General features: G+C 39.3%; 1 protein-coding gene across 3 annotated transcripts in view; it reads left to right on the top strand.

Moving 5' to 3' along the window:
* Oprm1 (opioid receptor mu 1) overlaps positions 1-20,752 on the top strand; it is a 46,272-nt gene that overhangs the window by 10,005 nt on the left and 15,515 nt on the right. For all 3 annotated transcript variants that reach the window (XM_051205987.1, XM_051205985.1, XM_051205988.1), the window contains 2 exons: positions 18,007-18,359; positions 19,092-19,612. In XM_051205987.1, coding sequence (XP_051061944.1) covers positions 18,007-18,359; positions 19,092-19,612 — 874 coding nt within the window. The remainder of the gene's footprint in view (positions 1-18,006; positions 18,360-19,091; positions 19,613-20,752) is intronic.

Genomic DNA, 20,752 nt, shown 5'->3' with positions numbered 1-20,752 from the left:
GCGGTACAACCTGAACATCAGCACCTAATTGTGCTTGCTAAGAGGAATAAAGGGAGTTATTTCTGACAGGACTTCATTCCTATTCATCCCCCATCAAATGTGAGGTTTTCTTTTCTACGATGGGCTATGGTTGCTAAAATAAGTGAGTGTATTAAAAGCAGACGGCGCTTATAAAGAGCCTTCTAAGGCTTCTTTTCCCTTCTGATGAAAAAAGACTAACTCCTTTGTAAAATAAAACATATATCTAAGGATTAAAGTTGGTACCTTTAAATTGTGTGGATTTCAAAGTCTTCATTATATTGAATAATAGAGTTCTCACACTATCAGGGAAGAAAATGGTGTTGGGCTTGAGTGGGAGGGGGTGCTTGAGACAGGCTCTCATATAGCCCAGGCTGAACTCAAATTTTCTTTGTAATTCAGAGATGACCTTGAACTCCTGATCCTCTTGCCCGCCCCCCTTTCCCACATAACTGGTATTAAAGGCTTGTGTGGCCACACCAGGTAGAAAGCTTTTACCAGATCATGGTGGTTTAAATAAGGCTGTCCCCAACAGGCTCCGATGTTTGAATATTTTGCCCCTGGTTGATGGAACTCTTCAGGCATGTTTAAAAAGTTGAGCCTTGCTGAAGGAACCAGATCACTGAGGGTTGTCTTGATCCATTCCATCCTCTCTGTGTCTCTGTCTCTGCCTCTCTCTGTCTCTCTGTGTGTTTCTGTCCGTGTGTCTCTCTCTCCTTTCTCTGCCTCTGCCTCTCTTGCTTACTCCTTCTATGCTTGTGGCTTGAGATGTGAGCTCTCAGCATCCTGCTCCAGCTTCTATGCCTGCTACCTCCCCACAATGGTCTCTCTGAAACCATAAGCCCCCAATAAACTCTTCCTTCTATGAGCTGCCTTGGTTATAGTGTTTTATCACAGCCACAGAAAAGCGACTAAGACACAGAGTGATGTAAAGATCAAACATAGTCGTTATGTTTGTTGAGCACTAACTATGAACCAAGTACTATCTTTGATGTATCAGATTTAGCTCGGCGTGGCCAAATTCAACGGCATCCTTCTTCTTGCCAAGAGTACAGTCTAAGGAGGAACCATTTTGCCAGCACCATTCTCCCAGCAACCCTGAAGTCCCAAATAATAGTGGGTGAAGCAGAGAATAAGCATACCCTCTACATGCCTCTGTTTTTTAACACCTTCATAATGTAATTCGACATAAGGGCATGTCTTCTAAGGTATTAAAATCACTCTGACAAGGACAAAAGCAATGTGTTCCAATGCACCTGTTAAATCTTTCCTCACACACAGTTTTTTTTTTAATTCTAAGTTGATACACAAAATGCAGTGTGTTGATTAGTATTCTAGTTGGAACAGACAAAGTCATAGAATTGAAAAACTAGAACATTTTGGAACAATCGTTGCTCAAACAAACCTTTTGGAAGTGGTCATGTTTTTAGAACAATCGTGGGTCAGGATGCCTATTACCATTAGTATACATGAGCATCACCTAGAACCCATGTAAGGATGAGGAAAAGTAGTCCTTTAGTAAATCATAAACACAAGCCCAGAAAAATGAACATGAGCAAAACAGAACATGTGGTCTCTAGAAATCTGTCCCCCAGAATAGTATCCCCACTAATAAAACTAGATACCATGGGTACCATCGTCATCATCATCGTTTCCATTATTAGCATTTTGTAGATGTTACAACGTCCTCGATTCCATTCTAGTCATCCTAAATTGTGATACTGTTTTAAACATTCCCAGACTTATATCAACAGATTAAGGAAAGTAGTAACATTTGCCAGCATTCACAGGCAATAAACGTATTAAGTCCAAATCTAGCTAAACAATTGACAGAACTAATAAATGAGCAAAATTCTGTATGACACTTAACTTTTCAGTATTTAAAGCTGCTGCATTTGACTGTATTGAGGATGGATGTGTGAGCCAGCTATTGAGGGCTCCTTTGGATGCCTGCCTGGTATATTCTCCTCATTTCTGTCTTCCCAGAATATCCCCTAAGTAACAACCTGTTAGCAACTATTCTGTTACTGGTAGACCCGGATACCCAGAAGTAAGAAACCAAGGCAGTAGGCGATCTGGCCCCTTACAAGTCTGTATCTTCAGGGTTTTCTGTGTCACCCTCTGACATTTTCACTTAGCTTCTTTCTCAGGCCAATTGGTCTAGTATAGTTTTCTGAGTCTGTTTCCTTTCAGCTTGGGAAAATAGAATCCATTAATAACTTGTGGACTTTTACTTGCAAAAACCAAGTATGATCTGAAGATATTTCCACACACTATCGCTGCCAGCAAAGCCGATACTCGTGTCAATAAATGATCGACAGTCACCATGTCAGGCTCAGCTTTGTAGATCTATTATTCAGCCAAGAACCATGGATTTTTCCATAATTCCATTTAAGATGCACACATCCACACATAGTGATATCTTGTTTGTACAAATGAAGCATGTCTGAAGATCAGAGGGTGGATCTTCCCACTGGTAACATACACACACACACACACACAGAGAGAGAGAGAGAGAGAGAGAGAGAGAGAGAGAGAGGTCCTACTTGGTGAAAAAAGTCTCTGAAGGACAAAGACTGCCTTTCTTATCTTTCCTCTCTTTATATTTAAAACCAGCAGGTCATGGGATGTAAAGCAGCCAAACTGTGTCAGTGCACTAATCTATTGTAATACTTTAGTAAACTTTGTAACATTTTATTATTTCAAAATAAAACCTTGTAAACATATAAAATCATCACATACCTATATCAACCAGACCTGAAGTCTATACAATTAAATAACTTCTATACAGTTAGAACTGGCATTTCAAATGGAAGCTATATAGCTTCGTGTTGGATTTTACATTTTACTATCAAATGTATTTTATGTACTTATCCATCACCTCCCACTCCAAAAAAGGACTAGAACTAGAGGACCAATTAGCTTCATTTCTACTTTCATAACTCAGGTCCATAACCCGCATTCGGACCCTCCCTCATCCCCCTTATGTTTAATATTTAGCCATCCTTGTTCATTTTTATTCATGTTGGAGTATACCCACATGTGTGTATATTCACTATAAATGCATATATATATATATATGTATATATATATATATATATATATCCACATTATTGGCCAGGTTATATTATGTTAATGCTGAAATATTTTTTAACCCTTTGCTCTTCAGTGTCCTGTTCTGTTTTGTGAAAACATCAGTGCTGGGCTGAGGACAGAGTTCAGTGATAGAAAGCCTGGCGGGCAACTACGAGGCCCTGGGTTCAATTCCCAGCACTATCAAGGAAAAAAGAAAGAAATGAAAAATCAGAGCAATGTTTACAGGGATACTCCTAAGCAGCTAACGACTAAAAGAAACTTGAAATACTCAAGGGTAAATTCTTGGGGGTTAAGAGAGGCCTCAGTGGTTGAAAGCACATGTTGCTCTGAAGACCCAAGTTGGGTTCCCAGCACCCATGTTGGGCAGCTTACAACTAACTACCTATAACCCCATTTCTATCTGATATATTTGTCCTCTGTGAGCCTCTACCCACACTCACAGGCACCTACCCACATATAGACACACATGCATACACATAATTAAAACCAATAAAATAAATATTTTAAAGATAGCGTTCTTATAAAAGGAGTTGACACGGCTTGGTTTGGAAAGGTATTTTCCAAATTTTAGGTTGAAATGAGGATGCTGACCTATGAGGATACTGATGACCTGTGGAGTATTTGCCATTTTGTTGCTCCAGTTCTTTGTCTAAAGATGCCATGGAAAGAGTATGTACAAGCTAATAGTGACTGATAAAAGTTGAATCTGGAAGAATCAAATCTGAAAGTACTTTAAAAAAAATCCATCTGGATGAAGAGGGACACTCAAGGGTTTTGCATTCACCCAATTAAATAAAAAGACAAACCGTTCTATTCTGTGTCTGTGTCTCCCTGCTGAAACACCAGTGGGGACACTCTGGGCAGGTTATCTGCCATCACTGCTAACTCCAGGTCACAGACATGCCTGTGTGGGTCCAGAGATCTCAAGTCAGTAAGCAGAAGACAAGACTGATAAGGTCCCCCATTCACTCTTGCTCTATCTAGAACTCTCCTTTCCCCCTTCTTTTTCTTCTTCTCCTTCTTCCTCTTCCTCTTCTCCTCCGCCTCCTCTTCCTCCTCCCCGTTCTTCACCTGGCGGAGTTATTCATGAACAGTATGAAAATAGAACCTCTCCATATCCCATACAGATTCCTTGCATAGCCCTTTCCATTTCATTGTACATTCCGTTACCAAGAAGCAGATCGGAAAAACAAGTTATCTCAAGAAATCTTCAATAAGTGAGATTCTGCTCTGTTGCTGGTAGACTACAAGCTAACGCTGAGAGAAGAGTTCTTCAGTGTGAATTTTTCGCCTGGAAACGCAATGCATATTTGCCTCAATGGAACAAAACAGTTAACGTGACAAAGGTGAACAGGTGAGGACTTCTTCCACAGGAAGTAGGAAGCCATCACACGGAAATGCATGAATGAGGAATGAGGCATCACGAGGAAATGCATGAATGAAGCATGTACACTGGGATGAGAGATACATGCACAGGAGTTTCTGGGACGTGATGTCGGAAGTCTGCACTTATACTGTATACCCAGCACTTCAGAAATACCTGATGTGAGATGCTTAGGGCAGTAAAGGAAGCGCTATTTCACAGAGCTGAAAATGCAATGGCCACAAATTACAAAATTTCCCTATCTATAAATTGAGTAATAGAATTTGTGAATTCCAGTGCTTTTAACAGAGGTTTATGTTTGACTTCAGAAAATGTAATAGCACTCTGCTATTGAAATTAGACTAACATTTGTTTCTGGAAAAGCAGCAATGAATAGTTCAGTGTAGGGCTAACCCTACACTAATGGCTTTCTGTCACCATCAGAGACAAAACACTTGGGAAACTAAAGTCAAGAAGATACCCCAGGTTCCTATCTATCATTTTCTTGTGTGTTCTCATCTTCTCAATCACATTTTTAATAACTGCCATATCCTAACCACTTAAATGCTAAACCAATTATCTTCTTGACACTGGCGCGTGCGCGCATGCACGCGCGCGCGCGCACACACACACACACACACACACACACACACACACACACACACACAATGTGCCATCATATCTACCTTTCCACTTTAAAACAATGTGGTTCTTGAAGTTCATTCTAAGGCAGGTGAGATGTATCTCAGTGGGATTCCACATATACCAAAAAGGGATGTAAAAATACCTTATGTGGTTGTATGCTACAGTGTCAACCACTCAGGAGATAACAAGATGGGGGAACAAAGCAATCATAAAAATGTATATCTTTTTGAAAATTTAAAATAAAAATTTGGGTATCAAGATGCTGTAAAGCAAAGTCCCACAAATTTTGTACATAAAACCTAATGAGATTTTTTTCTTAGCTAGGAGAAGCTGTAACATATGTCCTTTTGATCACAAAATAAGGATATTAAATACACCAAAATGTTCTCAGAAGTACCGATCTACATTGATAATGATTTATACTGTAGCACGTATGTATGTGTGTGTACATATACATACATACATACATACATATTTTCAAACTCATCACATTTTTTTTAAATAAACTATATGGTAGGGACAAAAACAGTTACTAATACCAAACTAATAGGAGAAGTTTCAAAAATAGTAGATGATCCCAAAAGCAATATAATATTGCATGGAAAGTCTTCACAGGAATGAGTAAATCATCTTTGTGCTTGGCATTTTCCTACTAAAACCACACTTGCATTCCTTATTTGTGACTGAAACATTGTTAGTGCCAGCAGAGTCCATTCCAAGTTGGAAGCCAACCCTGCATTGGTTTAATAACCCCGTCACACAGTAAGACTAAACTTACAGCTTCTAAAAACTAATGGGACTTCCTTGCTTTGCCAAATCACTGGTTTATTCATGAATCATATTTTCCCCTAACAAATGCTATTGAATTCTCCACAGGAGAAGGAAAATGCCTTCCAAAAAGTCGCTGCCTTAAAATACTTAGAAGAAAAACAAGCTCAATAAGCTACTTTCTGTTTCCTAGAAAAAGGCCAGGTCGGCATAATATTTAAGTTCAAGAAAATTATGTAATTATTGGATGGAAAACCGTGGTCATAAATATGCAATTTTATGTAAATCAGGATCCCAGGGAGCTAAATTGCATTACCTTTATTTTTCTTTCAATTGGCCCTGAAAGCTACTATTGCAGGTACTGATGAAATGCTAAACTACTTAGGCAGCAGCAGGTATCTGAGCACACTGAAAGGGTAAGAAAGGAGTGCCCAGCTGCAATTTTGACAAATGGGTGTTCAAATTAAATTGCCATGAGCGTTAATCAAATTACTTTTAAAATTTTAGTAACCATCAGAACAGCTTTCTTTTTTCACATTTAATTCCTCTCATTCTGAAACCTGCAATATAGTTCTGTTTTTTGCTACTATTTAACATTATATGTTGTTATAATTAAAAAAATACCAGATTCCATAATCACAAACACCAGACGATGACTAAAATAAATCCTAATTATTCACATCTTCTATTGACATAACAAGGAACATTAACATATTTCTAACTAGTCTTAAATAGTTCTCTGTCTGAAATGTGTTAGGAATCTCAATGGTATTTAAAATATGGGCTGTCCACTGCTACCAGAGATTTTGTGAGCATCTATTTACACAGATGTGGGCTGAGATGCTTGTGAACCTTTATAACCTTGGTGAAACAGATTATCATACAGATAGTTGATGTTTTGGATGTATAGATTGTATCAGTGAAGTGTAGCACTGAGAAGAAGGCCAGACTTCACAACAAACAGATAATAACCGATATAAATTCTGCCTGGATTATTCCTTTTATTCTGATTCATTTTTTTTAAGTAGTACTGACACAGTATAGAAATTTGTCATTTTAATTATTTTAATTGCTCTCTCTCTCTCTCTCTCTCTCTCTCTCTGTGTGTGTGTGTGTGTGTGTGTGTGTGTATTTGAATACAACTTTCTGGAGTTAACTCTCTCCCCTCCCTCCATGCTAAGTCAAACTCGGGTCTTTGGACTTGAACAGCAAGTGCTTTACCTACTGAGTCATATAGATTTATTTTATTAGTTTTTATGTGCACATATGTGCATGTGTATGCAGGTGCCCACAGATTCCATAAGAGGGCATCAGATTCCCCTGGACTAACATGCCTTATAATATGCTGCAAATCCTGTTTGACAGTGTTCTGTTTATAACTTCTGCATCAGTTTTTCATGAGTTTATTTGTACATTGATTTTAATTGCTTTGCTAGTAGTGATTTTTCAAATGATATCTAATCAGTCCTAGACTCCTGAAAAGAATCGAGTGTCTCCTTTCTCTTCTCCAATACTTTAAACACATTTGATTATTGGTAGCAGTTTTGTCTAGATGTCTGATGTTCAGATGTTCTATTTATTGGAAGAGTTTGATGGTTGGTGACTTGATGATCTCTTATTGTTTATCAATCTAGTCATACTTCCTGCTCCCTAGTGGTGTTTTTGTTGTTGTTGTTGTTTGTTTGTTTGTTTGATTGATTGATTGATTGATTGATTTTTTTAAAGCACTAGTATCTTATGTGTAAAACAAAATGTGGACTTCCTAAGCAAGGTTGGAGAAATACTAACTTTTAGACTGACATTTTAACTGTCTCAGGTATGTAACTCATGAAGAAAACAGAAGCTACAAACCACTAGTATAATGTTAGCTTCTATAATTGCTTGTTAACTTCCTGTTAATTAACATGGCCTCAAGTTATTGTAAATTACATTTTCATTTTAGCCTACAAGACCCCCTTTATGATGTCTTGAAATATATATATATAAGGTTAACAAATTTCATCAATTTTTGTGTATCTAGAGATGTCTTAATTTCTCCCTCACATTTGAAGAAATTTAACCAGTATATTCTTACTTGATAATGCTTTTCTTTTGACACTTTTAAGTCTACTAACCCTATGACTGCCTTCCAGCTTCCAACATTTCTGATTAGAAATCTGCTATAGCAAATCCTTACAGGTAATAAAAGCTTGATGCTTTTAAGCTTTGCATTGTGTTTGGACAAGTACACTGTAAATCTCAAAATAAGCTTCTGATTCCATTCTATCTAGGGTTAGGGTTAGGGTTAAGGTTATGGTTAGGGTTAGGGTCGTCATCTTCTTGGATGCTTACCTGTTCATATCATCCATCCAACTTAAGGGAGTGCCTGGCATTGTTTCAAACACTCTCTCTCTTCTTTCTCTCTATTTATTGTATGACTTAGTCCTCTTTGTATTTCCCCATCATCCCTTAGGCTCTGTTCTTCTTCATTCTTTCTGTTCTACAGCTTGAACACTTACAACTCAGATGACCCTCAGATCACTGGTCCTTCTGCTCATTTAAATCTGCCCTGATATCCCTCTTGTTAATTTCTGTCTTAGTTACCGTAATCTCTAGCTCACAGGTTTCCCTATGGTTTACTTTAGCTGTTCCACCTCCATCCAGCATTTTTATCTTGCTCACTCATTCTTTTCCTGACTTTCCCACATTGGTCCATCACTTTGTGGATGGTCGTTAAGACTTGTTTTAAAGATTGTTGTTTCCCTTCCTCTTTCAGCGACAGCTTCTGCTCAATCTCTCTTCCTGCCTTTGTTCTCCTCCTTCTAAATAGTCAACACTTTCCTACATGTGTGCCTTATGATATTTCTGGCAGAAATCTAGCTTAAATGCAGTAACATGTTAAATCTGGGAACCAGATTCTCTCCTTTCTCTGAGGTCCATAGGTATTTGTTTTGGTTTTGGTTTTGGTTTTGGTTTTAAGTCACGTAGATCATCAACTGTTCCAAGGCTCTGCCAGAGTTGAAAGTTTATGGTCTTTCCTACCTTTTCTGAGTCTGTACTTTTCACTGGCCATAAATAGTCACTTTCTCACTTTCTTTATATACACACTTACTGTTGGCTGTCTTAATCTTTTATATCTGTCTTCTAAAAGAAAGGTGTTTTTAAAAAGGAAGGAAATGAGAGGGGGAAAACGCTAGTACCATTATTTTTCCCTGAAGTCCCTTCAGCTATAGGAGGAGGGATTTGCAGCAATGTTCCATGCCCCTGTGTCTGTGCTAGTGTGACCAGAACACACACATTGATACTTGCAGATGAGGCTTCCGCTGCTTACCTTGCTTGGAGCTTACACACCATGTTGCTTTTGCAGCTTGTATGTCTTGCTGGGCTAAGCATGGGGGGATGGCCAGTTAACAAGTGAAAACTGACCAAAGTCAACTGATGTGAACTGCGCAAATGTTCCCATGGAAGTTCTAAGACTTCACTGTACTCTAAAGTGCCAAAATATTTACATCAGACAGATTCTGCCAGTGCAGTCATAGCTCAGTGGGGAGATAGACTCTTGGAGCTTCCTACCCTGACATCTGCTCTGATTCCTTGCCTCGGTTATTCCTGAGTGAGTTGTTCAGCATCCATGAATCCTAGATTATTCATCTACCAAGAAATAATGATATGCATCTCGTATTGAGAAAAGTCCAAGGAACCTTCTTAGAATGACTCCTATAGGGCAGACAGAGGGTGAGCTGGCCATACCTCCTGGCTGTCACCACAATGTGGTGTCTTTTTATTGGTTCAGCAGTCATCTTTATTGGTAATAGAATCAACTCTTTATGATGTGGAAATCAAGATTTGGTCACACAATCAAGGCCACAGACAAGGTTCTCAGACCTATGCATCTTAATTTTCAACACAATGTCCCTATCAGGCTATACCTGAATGTTTACTTCTAACTTGATAAAGCATGCAAATTAAAGGAAATTAACAGAATCAAGAAAATATCTCTTACTCACTGGTCTACAGGTCCATAGCCCTTGAATGGGGTTAGGCTTGCTCTTAGGACTGTTGTTCAGGCATCTAGGGCATTGCTACACTTAAGATTTTAACTCAGAAAACTACTACATACTCATTGTAAAATGGAAATTACCCCTAGAAGACCTGAAAGCACCCACTATAGATATAAATCAATTGATTGTGATTAGATAGCTCTCTGCTTTGAGGGCATCTAGAATTAAAGTCTGCTTTGGAGTTTTTGTTGTTCTGGTTGTTTGTCTTGGCTGGGATTTACAGAAGTGAGAGGCATCTTGTAGGTAGGGATAGCCCAAGTGTGGTAAAGATCTAGCTACAGGCACAGTGCATAGCCAGAGGTTCCAAGAAAGGGAGACAGTGCCGATAAAGTTGGAACAAAACACTTGCTTCCGTAATTGCCTGGCTCCAGCTGGGATAGATATTTCCTATTCTACAGACGCTGCTGAGTGTACATGCCAAAACATTAGTGGTACAGCAGCTGCCACAGTTATAGGAGCCCCCCCCCCCCATGGCCTGTTCTCATCGCTGGAGAATGTCTAAGGCCTCTCTCCATGGCTGATTTTCTTTGGCCTCTTGGTGATGGTACAACCTCCTAATTTATATTACTATGACCAAGAACACTCCAAAGTCAATGGACATGGGCCCCAATCAACAGGGTTATGTCTATGAGTCAAAAAAAAATTAGAGATGTATTAAGCTTTCTATACCAAGAAAGTGAGACCATCTCAAAAATTTGAGGTTAGTTATTGCAAGAAAATGCAAAGAGTCGGGAGGAGTTCATCTGAATGGACCAACAAAGGTAACTTAATAAAAAGGCATCAATAACTCTATCTGTAGGGGAGTATAGTTAAGAAGTAAGAATGGGGTAGTAAGCTTGAGAAACAGTGTTCATATTGATCCGGAGATGTTTCACATCTTTCTGGTTGTGGGTAGATTCTACTTTATCTCTGTTATAAACAAGCTTATAAAGTCATTTAGTTTTGGTGATTGGGGTTTTTGTTGGGGTATTTGCCTCATGATGTATGATGTTGATACCCAATGGAACTCTGTTCCACACAGGAGAACCCCAGTGATTACAACTAAACTACTTCTCTGGACCCTGTTTGGGGCCCTGTATGATTCCCGCTATTACTCAACTTCGCTGCTATTGTATCTCACTATCGTTTCTCCAGCAGCAGTATAGGAACTTAAGGACAGATATGGGAATGGTGAGGTAATGTAGCAAGCACATTTTGCTCCCATAGGAGTGAAGTCTTTTAAAACTTTTAGGACTCCATACGATGCCCGAAACTGTCATAATTGATGGTAGCTATACATGTGAACATCAGGAAACCTCACAGGCTACCTAGGTTAAGCAAAGCACAATAGTCAGTACATTGTAGACTGCAGACATCTCTGGAGCATAGCAAACACCAACAGACAGAGCAGCCGAACAACAATGTGGTCTTGAGATATTCTATCTCAGACTTATCCCGTGAGCTTCTATGGCAAATTCAGCTGATGTCTTTATAAACTTTGATGACGAATTAACAAGACAAAAATACTCTCTATTCATTTTATTTCAAATTTTCTGTATTGCTAAGAAAATCTTTGCTCATATCACAATGAATTAAACAGCTGTATTCCCATTCTTTATTTGGCCTCTTTCAACAAGCATCTGGAAGTATCCAGCATGTGTGTGTGTGTGTGTGTGTGTGTGTGTGTGTGTGTTTAAGGGTAAATAATATATTTATGTTTTTATTGCTTTTTTTTTTCTTCTCTGTGTCTCGGTTCATCTCCTACTCATATTGACTGACTACAGCATCACCAAATTACCACCAAAAATAAAATCTGTAAACATCACCAAAAGTACATATGAGACATTAAACCTATTGTGCTAATTTCAAAAGAAAATTATTTAGCAATAGCCTATGTTCTCTGTAGAATTTTACCTGTACATACGTGAGACTTCATATGCTTCTACAATTCAGTTATTCAATGTTGAAACTGACAGTTGTTTCCAAAATATACTAATAATATTAACACTGTTTATGACATTTCAGAGTTTTCTTCATAGTTCCTTCAAAATTAAAGAAATGTCTATTGACACACCATTATTTAAAGTTGCTAGATTTCATGCATTGAGGGTGCATAGAACACATTTCCTTTCCTCTCAGAAGATCTGAATTTGAAAGCTATACGTTACTATTCATGAACCAAAAAGCAGTAGCTCTGAAATGAATTATCTGATAATGTTTTCAGTGTGTGTATGTGTGTGTGTGTGTGTGTGTGTGTGTGTGTTATGTACATTCTATTTATTAACAAACAAAAGTTATAGGTTACAGATAAGAAATTTTTACTCAGTTCTAACTACCTATTCATATCATATGATATAGCAAAGTAAGGCTTCTCTAAAATATATATTATCATAGAATCAAAAACTTCTTTAAGTCAAACCATGGTTTTTCTTGTAAATTTAGGATGTGACAGTCAAACCGATGGCCCTGGTTAACCTTGGTGTGTCACAAAATAAAACAAAGAAACATGAATATCAGAGAGACAGACATAGAGACAAAAACACAGAGGTTTGTGGGGAAGAAGGGATGTACCCAAGAGTGATGAAGAGGTGAGGGCATTGATGTCGTCAGTATATACTATACACATGTAATTTAAAAATTAATAAAAATGTGTTCAGTAAAGTAATAGAAAATTGCGAACAGCCAAATAGGAAGTAAATTTAAATTAAATGAAGACTAGCATTAGTAAGAAACTTAGAACAATAGAAATGCATTCTTATTGGGCTTCAAGCAATAGGAGATATGCACTTAAATCTGATTTTATTAGCCCCAGATGTAAAAGCAAAGTTAATATCAGTTATTCATTTTAAATGTTCTATGCATAAAGCTCACTGATGCTCCAAGAAAGTCAAAGTAGACAAAGAGAAAATGGGTACAAAGAGGGTGAGCTCATGCAAGGGCTCCCCTAGTCCCTTATTCAAGGGACATCTGGAGAACTGCTAATTCACTCCTAGAAGGTTATGCTTCTTTGTTTAATCTCCTGGAGACTTCCATCTGTCTTCTCTTGGGGTCAAAGTGACAAATAAATTACCTTACATTTATAGAGGTCATTGAAATATACTCTGCTAGTACTGGCTAAGGGAAATGTGATCAATGACCACATAGCATGGCTTTGGGAGACACACAAATGAAATGCTTAAGCATTTTACAGAGAGATCTATTTCCTCCTTAACTAAAATAGTGAAAACTATTAACAGAAAATAGTAAACTAACATATGGCCTCTTTCTATAGTCATGGAAAACTATAGTTTTCTTTTGTGACTTGTTATTATGGAATCCCTCTCCCCCGCCCCACCTCATTTCCTGCTTCTCCTCAGCCCCATCCACTCACTCATATACACCTCAGAGTGAATGACAATGGGAAAATTCAGGCTTGTGTTCACTTGACAATGTCTCCACTTGCATAATTAATTACCTGCAATGGAGGACAAGCACGTATATTTCATGCATTTGACTTACCTCATTCATCATATGAGATTCAAAGGGTAATACCAATATGGATGTTTGTGTGGGGATGTGGACACAAAGGTCACAGCAAAACAAGGAGACATTTCCAATACCATGACAAATTTATAAAAGAAACTCAACAAGCCTTGTTGAATTAAACCTCTTCCTTCCTTGCTCAAATTGGTAAAAATCTGAAAGGTTAGTAGGGGCCCAAGGCAAGGAGATTTTTCTTCTACAAATCTCGTGGGCTTTGCTGAAAACACGTAAAGTATGATGGAGGGAGGGGCGAACTATGTGAAGGATATATGACACAAATAAATAAAGCCATCAAACCAAACTGGGAAATGCATTCCCCCTGTTTGCAGCCTTCCTCTGTTAGTTCTACTTCTGAACTAAGAGTCATCACAATGTGAAGAATTAACTCAAAAACCAATCAGAAGAAAGACTGACCAAGGCCACCAGTAGATCACCACATAGATAGCTTGAATTGCTGCAGTTTCTTTTACCCTGACTAAGCTAAAATCAGTGCAGGCTTAGAAAATAGCAGTAATCACGGAAACGGGCTGAAGAATGCATGTGGTGACAGATCGTAGTTGCTTTATAACCACATACAAAGGATAGACATTTATAGACAAAAGATACACATGTGCCATATGAGAGCAGAAAGGTACCAATGAAAGAGGCCTTGTAATGCCTCACCCTGGCCTAGGACCCCGGGTTGTATGGACAGATACCCTGGTAGTCAAACATTGATGGTCGTAAGATGGACACAATATTTGAAGCAATTTTGCATAGCGATGCCTTACAGAGCATAGACAATCAATCATTTATAATACATGTCTTAAGTATTTATTATGAAACTTTTAAGGTGCTAACTAGGAATACAGTATTTTGGTCACTGCTTAGTAGAGAAAGGTGCACCGAACCCCAGGAAGGGCCTGGGAGTCCAGAGGACAGTCTCCCAGGTGATATGCCTCGCTCAGTCACTTTGAGTACCTGCTCGTGTCCTTCATTTTACTGCCATTCACTTTTCACAGAGCAGAAAAATTAAAGGATGGAGATGGGATTGTATTTAATACCCATGGGTTCTACCAAGACCCTTTCAAGCAAAGGGAATGGCAAAGATGGTCTTTCCTTTAGCTTGCTTCTTTGTTTACTTGATAACTTTGGCTTGCTCACTCCTTATGGCATCTAGTGTGTCTCTGATAATTCCTTTAAGTTTCTTAGGACAAAATTCATGCCACCACATCAGAGCAGAACAGGATGGAAGCCTCCTTTGCTGCATAGCTCTACCCCTTCCCCAAGCAAACCTTCTCTCCGGATGAAAGACTATGTACGCTGATGGCATCACCAAACCTCCAGGGTCTACACTTCTTGTTCATACATTTAGAGAGCTAGTGATAAGACCCAAAGCACAAGTAACTGGCATCAAAATTCCAGGTTGCTTCAGAGCAAGGGTCTACAGACATAATAAGAAAAATTAAGTATCAGTGCTCCCATAAAATGCCAATGGAGAGATCTTTATAATATTTGCTTTGCTCGATTTAATTGGCAGGTCATATCGCACATATTAACCACATGTCATTTGATACTGTGATATGCATATGCGTTGTAGGATGGAAAAATTAATATACCCTCCTGTCACCCTCCTTGCATGATAAATGCTAATCAAATTTTGCTTCGCGAGCACCCTATTCCAAGGGAGGAAACGATTTATTTTAACTGAAATAAATTATGCATTCCAAGTAGCTGGTGAGCAAATAAGTTTAAAGAAAATGCTGAGAGTGTAATGAGTCAGAAAACTGCCTTAAGGTCCTCTCTCCAGAGTGTGACTAATGTCATAAGGTATGCTTTGAGTCACAGGCCAATCATCAATAGCTTATCTTCAAAAAAAAAATCATTTTCTGCTTTGGGGAAAATCTTTCCATTATCAAAATATCAAAACTGTTTCAATGTCTTGAACATCAAAGTGAGTGATTTTAAAATCTTAGAATCGCTTTTATAATTTGATTTCCATAACATTTTCTTCTGCTGGAATTATCTACCTTGTGTTTGTCAGGTAGATGGTCTTTACTGAATCACACTGACTTATCCCACGTTAACTGGCTGTCTCTGCCCTCCAATATTAAAACCCTTTCGGGAAGTGACGGCTCTAGAACAACTCAGTATGGCCTTGCATCTGAAATCTCCCAGTTATTCTGCAAGTTCTGCAGAGTGCACCAGGTGTCCAAAGGGCAACTCAGGAAATGGTCTCAGCTGCTTGGTCCTGGTGATGCCGAAGAAATCATCTGAAGGTTCAGTCTCCTGCTGTTCATGGAGACTAAAACAGTCTTGGAACATTGAGTTAAGGCCCCTCTACCAGAGGCTCCATAATACCGTAGCTCACAGAAATCAGCTGTTTGGGGCTGAATGAGTTAGATTTTTAACCTCACCTGACAGAAAACCTCTAAACCTAAACTGAAATTTAAAAGGCGCTTACTACCGTCTGTAAATGCAAAGTTCAAGGAAGCCTTTGCTTCCAGGATTGCATTCTCTTGTGCTCTTTAAAAATCCTAAGATGGGGGCTTTGAAAGCCCATTTTATAATGAGTTTTCCCAACAACTGTAGACCACAAAATCTCTCAGGTTTGACTCCCTTTTTTTTTTTTTTTTTAAGCCTCCCCTGGTGGGGGAAAAACTCTAGTTTTTTTAATTAGCTCACTTCCCATGTGTATGGAAAAATAACTTAGGCTGAATAATAAATGAAAGAAAGAGGTTTATACAGATTACAATGTTAGAGGCCAAAATTCTAAATAGCATGGCACCAACTCCGGTGAGGGCCCTTCTTTGTGTCACATCCCAGCTGATGTCATGACAGGCATTCATGCTAGAGGACGGTACCTTTTGGCCAGAGGAAGCCCAGAAAGATGCTGGGCAAGTGGTGAGTCTTGCCCTTTTATAGCATCCCTCTGCCAAGTACCAACCAGGGTTAGAATGAGTAAGTCAATTCATTTTGAGAACAAAACCTGAACAAATAGCCTAAAGATCTCCTGCTGCTCTCGTCACTGAAAATGCCTCTCACTATTAAACATCATCACACTGGAGGCCAAACTGTGAATATGTGAACCACCGAAACCTGAGGCCATCTCTATTTCTTTCCTGTGAGCCCCATCTCTTAACGTCTCCATGCCCTGAACTAACTAACAACACAGCTTACAGATAAAGAATGGAAAAGGATCATTCTCCAGAGTAAAGCTGGGATACTACTTAACAAAACTGACTACATGCATACTAAATGGGAAAACCAATAAGTGGTAACTATGTACAGGAAGTGTTATACCATCAATCTAGTTTATTATTATAAATGCTTCTGCGTAGCATCCGGACCTCCTCATCCAATTTTCTGTAGGCTTGCAAGACAAACAACACTCCTAGCTATTTAGTCAGGAGGTTGGAAAATACATTATTTGGATGTTCACAATAGATTAATATACTACAGCCAAAAGCTGTATATCTATTATTTCTTGCTGATAAACGACTGGGTGAAGGGGTTGGGGTATAGTCAAGTAACGAAAATCTTCGTAGCAATAGGAAGTGATTTTTATGCATGTAACCAAACACTGATTTTGATGATAGTGATTTCACAGATATATGTATGTCAAAACTTACCAAACTGTACGTACTATGTATACTTTCTTCCATGTCAATAACAATTCAATAAAGACTTTAAACATGATCTTAAATTTCTATCACCGCTAGGTGAGGGCTTATTCAACACAACATACTCTTTTCCCCCTCCTTCCTGGCCTCTGTATTACTCCCCCCTCATACTCACTGCCATTTCCTGGGAGAATTTTATGCTTTGGCATGCCAAATATATTCATTGTACCATTTCAACTCTACCCCTTGATGGAGTTCTTTTTCTCACAGAATGATCTATTCATACCAGCCTCCGGGCTCCAAGAGAAAACATGTGCTTCTGGGATGCTTTACCCCTCACTAGCCCCTCACCTGTTCCATCAGTACCAGTGATCATTTCCATGCTCCATAGCAGCCAGTACATGGATGTGCCTACGATTGTGTCTATGTGCACGTAGAGAAGCACACATCCTTACACTATAACAGTGTCCCATAATTTACAATCTACCTATGCATCTAAAACGTTCTCTTATATGTTTAGTATCATAACACACTCTCTAGTAGTTCCCCATGACAATTACACCGATCATAATGAGCGCCACATAAAAACAACAACAAAACAAGCTAAGTGTGATGCTGCACACTTATGATCCCAGTACTTGGGAGTTAGAGGTAGGAGTATCTTGAGTTCAAGACTAGCCATGCTGTATAGCAGGTTCAAGGCCAATCTGAGATATGTGAGACTGTCTTAAATAAACAACAGCAAAAATTGCCATGTTTTCTACTGTAATAACTATTTTATAGAAAAGAAAAATTATACTTAGGGAAATGACTATCTCATGGGCACTCAGTTGTAAACACTCAACTGTTATTTTGAAAGAGTCCTGGTGCTACTGTCTGGGTCTTCCATTAACCATTGATGTTTTCTTAAGGGAATAACGCCTGTCTTTCAGGCGGTGTCCAACAATCCCTCCCATGTTCTCCTGTTTCCTAGATACACCAAGATGAAGACCGCCACCAACATCTACATTTTCAATCTTGCTCTGGCAGATGCCTTAGCGACCAGTACACTGCCCTTTCAGAGTGTCAACTACCTGATGGGAACATGGCCCTTTGGAACCATCCTCTGCAAGATCGTGATCTCAATAGATTACTACAACATGTTCACCAGCATCTTCACCCTCTGCACCATGAGCGTGGACCGCTACATTGCCGTCTGCCACCCAGTCAAGGCCCTGGATTTCCGTACCCCCCGAAATGCCAAAATTGTTAATGTCTGCAACTGGATCATCTCTTCTGCCATTGGTCTACCTGTAATGTTCATGGCAACCACAAAATACAGGCATGGTAAGGGTGAACATGGGCCTGAGTCAGGGATGGGGGGTAATTATAGTCTGATATGTTGGTGATGTCCTGAGCCAAGCAGAATTCATGGTACAGTGTCTTTGTCAAACTGTACATTGAATTAGGAAATTAGTTAATTAAGAAATAAGAAAATACATTGAAATTGGAGGATTTCTATAAAAATTATAAGCCTTCTAGGTATTTTAATAAGAATGAAGTCTACGTATTGCTGATTTCTCTGAACTTCATCAAAATATTGAATAAATGAGAACATAACTTCTCCAGAAGTAAATGCTCTAAATTTTCAAGTGGTTGCCAACTCAATAAATTTATCTGTCCTGACTTAACAGTAGCTGCCTTCCTGACATAGAGGGGAAACATCCATTTGCAGGAAATTCCTGGGCACCTTAGACAATGGTTATAGCTTTTATGACAGCATAAACCCCACGAGTATCTGATTCATTGTGAAATGCACATAACTTCTCACTTCATAAAATCTTAATGTGATCCAAGTGAGCAGGAAAAATGGAAAATGTAGGAAGGGGGGGGGAAGGTGGTGAATTCTCTGTAACCAACTGATGAGTTTCTTCCTTAATTTCTTTCATTCTTTCTTGCCTATCTGTGTGAGCAACAACCTTCACTTAGCTCAGGTTAAAGGTATTAGAAGGCAACTCCAGTCTTAATAGTATAACAAATTGTCACTGCTAATTTTTATTGAAAATTCTTTTCTTCCAGGGTCCATAGATTGCACCCTCACATTCTCGCACCCTACCTGGTACTGGGAAAACCTGCTCAAAATCTGTGTCTTCATCTTCGCCTTCATCATGCCAGTCCTCATCATCACCGTGTGTTACGGACTGATGATCCTGCGACTCAAGAGTGTCCGCATGCTATCAGGCTCCAAAGAAAAGGACAGGAACCTGCGCAGGATCACAAGGATGGTGCTGGTGGTTGTGGCTGTGTTTATTGTCTGCTGGACCCCCATCCACATCTACGTCATCATCAAAGCCCTGATCACGATCCCAGAGACCACCTTTCAGACGGTTTCCTGGCACTTCTGCATTGCCTTGGGTTACACCAACAGCTGCCTGAACCCGGTTCTGTACGCGTTCCTGGATGAAAACTTCAAACGATGCTTCAGAGAATTCTGCATCCCGACCCCCTCCACCATTGAACAGCAGAACTCCACTCGAATCCGTCAGAACACTAGAGACCACCCCTCCACAGCTAATACAGTGGATAGAACTAACCATCAGGTATGTGCTTTCTAGAATTATGCATAGCTTATAAAAAAAAATACAGCACCTGGTACCAGTCCAAGTTTTAAATCCCTTAGGAGATCAGTTACTGGGGAATTGAGGCCATGCCCACAAATAGAGAGAGGAGGGACCACATTCTGCCCATGGTGTCAGAAAGATGTGACACATACATAAATGGGTACAGTATATTTGTATATGTTCATTTAGATATGAAGACATGGTGACTAACAGTCTATCAAGCTGCTAAAAGTTACTGTCCTCAAACTTTGGCTTCTTTCCAAAGTTAATGGTTTTAGTACATCATAGATGTAACCCTACTTTGGAGTCCTTGTTTCACACAGAAACTTTCTATATCCCAAAAATGTCATCCTAATGTCTCTGACACTTAAAAGCCAACCCCACTCCAGTTCTTGTCCGCTGTGGTCATAGGTACAAAATATTCCACAAAATCAGTGTCATGGAGAAAGATCCATTCCCATCACAAAGACAAATATTAGCAAATTTATCTCCCTGCTTCCAGCTCAGAAATCAAAGCCAGTAAGAAATGGATCTCTCCTCTGTTCTGCCCCCAACCTCTCTCGTTGTTATCCGTATTGACATATAACCTGTCTCTTTTTCTAAGCCCTTCATTTTTAGTGGCTTTCAAACTCTTGCAGGTTACTTTAAAAGGGTAAGGATTTAAAATTGATTTTTTTTTTCTCAAACCCAAGGGTAACCTATTAGAGAACACAATTTGAAACTACCTGTCCCAAGCTGGGCTTCAAATTCTTTGCAGTGATATATTTTATTTTCATTACAGAAAGGGATGTAAATAAGGAAACTTGGGCTCTTCCTCCCCTCCCTAAGTGGCATTTGGTGTCTTCCCTCCCAGGCTTATAGGGATGTGGCTGCTTGGTAGCTTTACTCTAGGACACTTTTGAGGCTTGCAACCTGCCTGACCCTCCTTGGCATCCCTCTAAGAGAAGCACAACCCCTACCTCTCCAGATCAGAGCATCCCTGACCCCTCCTCTCAGGAAAGCACAGCCCCCCACCTCTCTAGCTCAGAGCATCCCTGACTTAAATATGGCCTCCCTTCAGCTTCTCCAAGGCTGCCTTCAACTCCCTTCCAAACCCAGCGTTTGCTCATCAATGCGGTT

The sequence above is a fragment of the Phodopus roborovskii genome, unplaced genomic scaffold (assembly GCF_943737965.1).
Source record: "Phodopus roborovskii unplaced genomic scaffold, PHOROB, whole genome shotgun sequence".
In the NCBI taxonomy this organism is placed as follows: Eukaryota; Metazoa; Chordata; class Mammalia; order Rodentia; family Cricetidae; genus Phodopus; species Phodopus roborovskii.
This window is presented reverse-complemented; position numbering and strand designations above follow the sequence as displayed.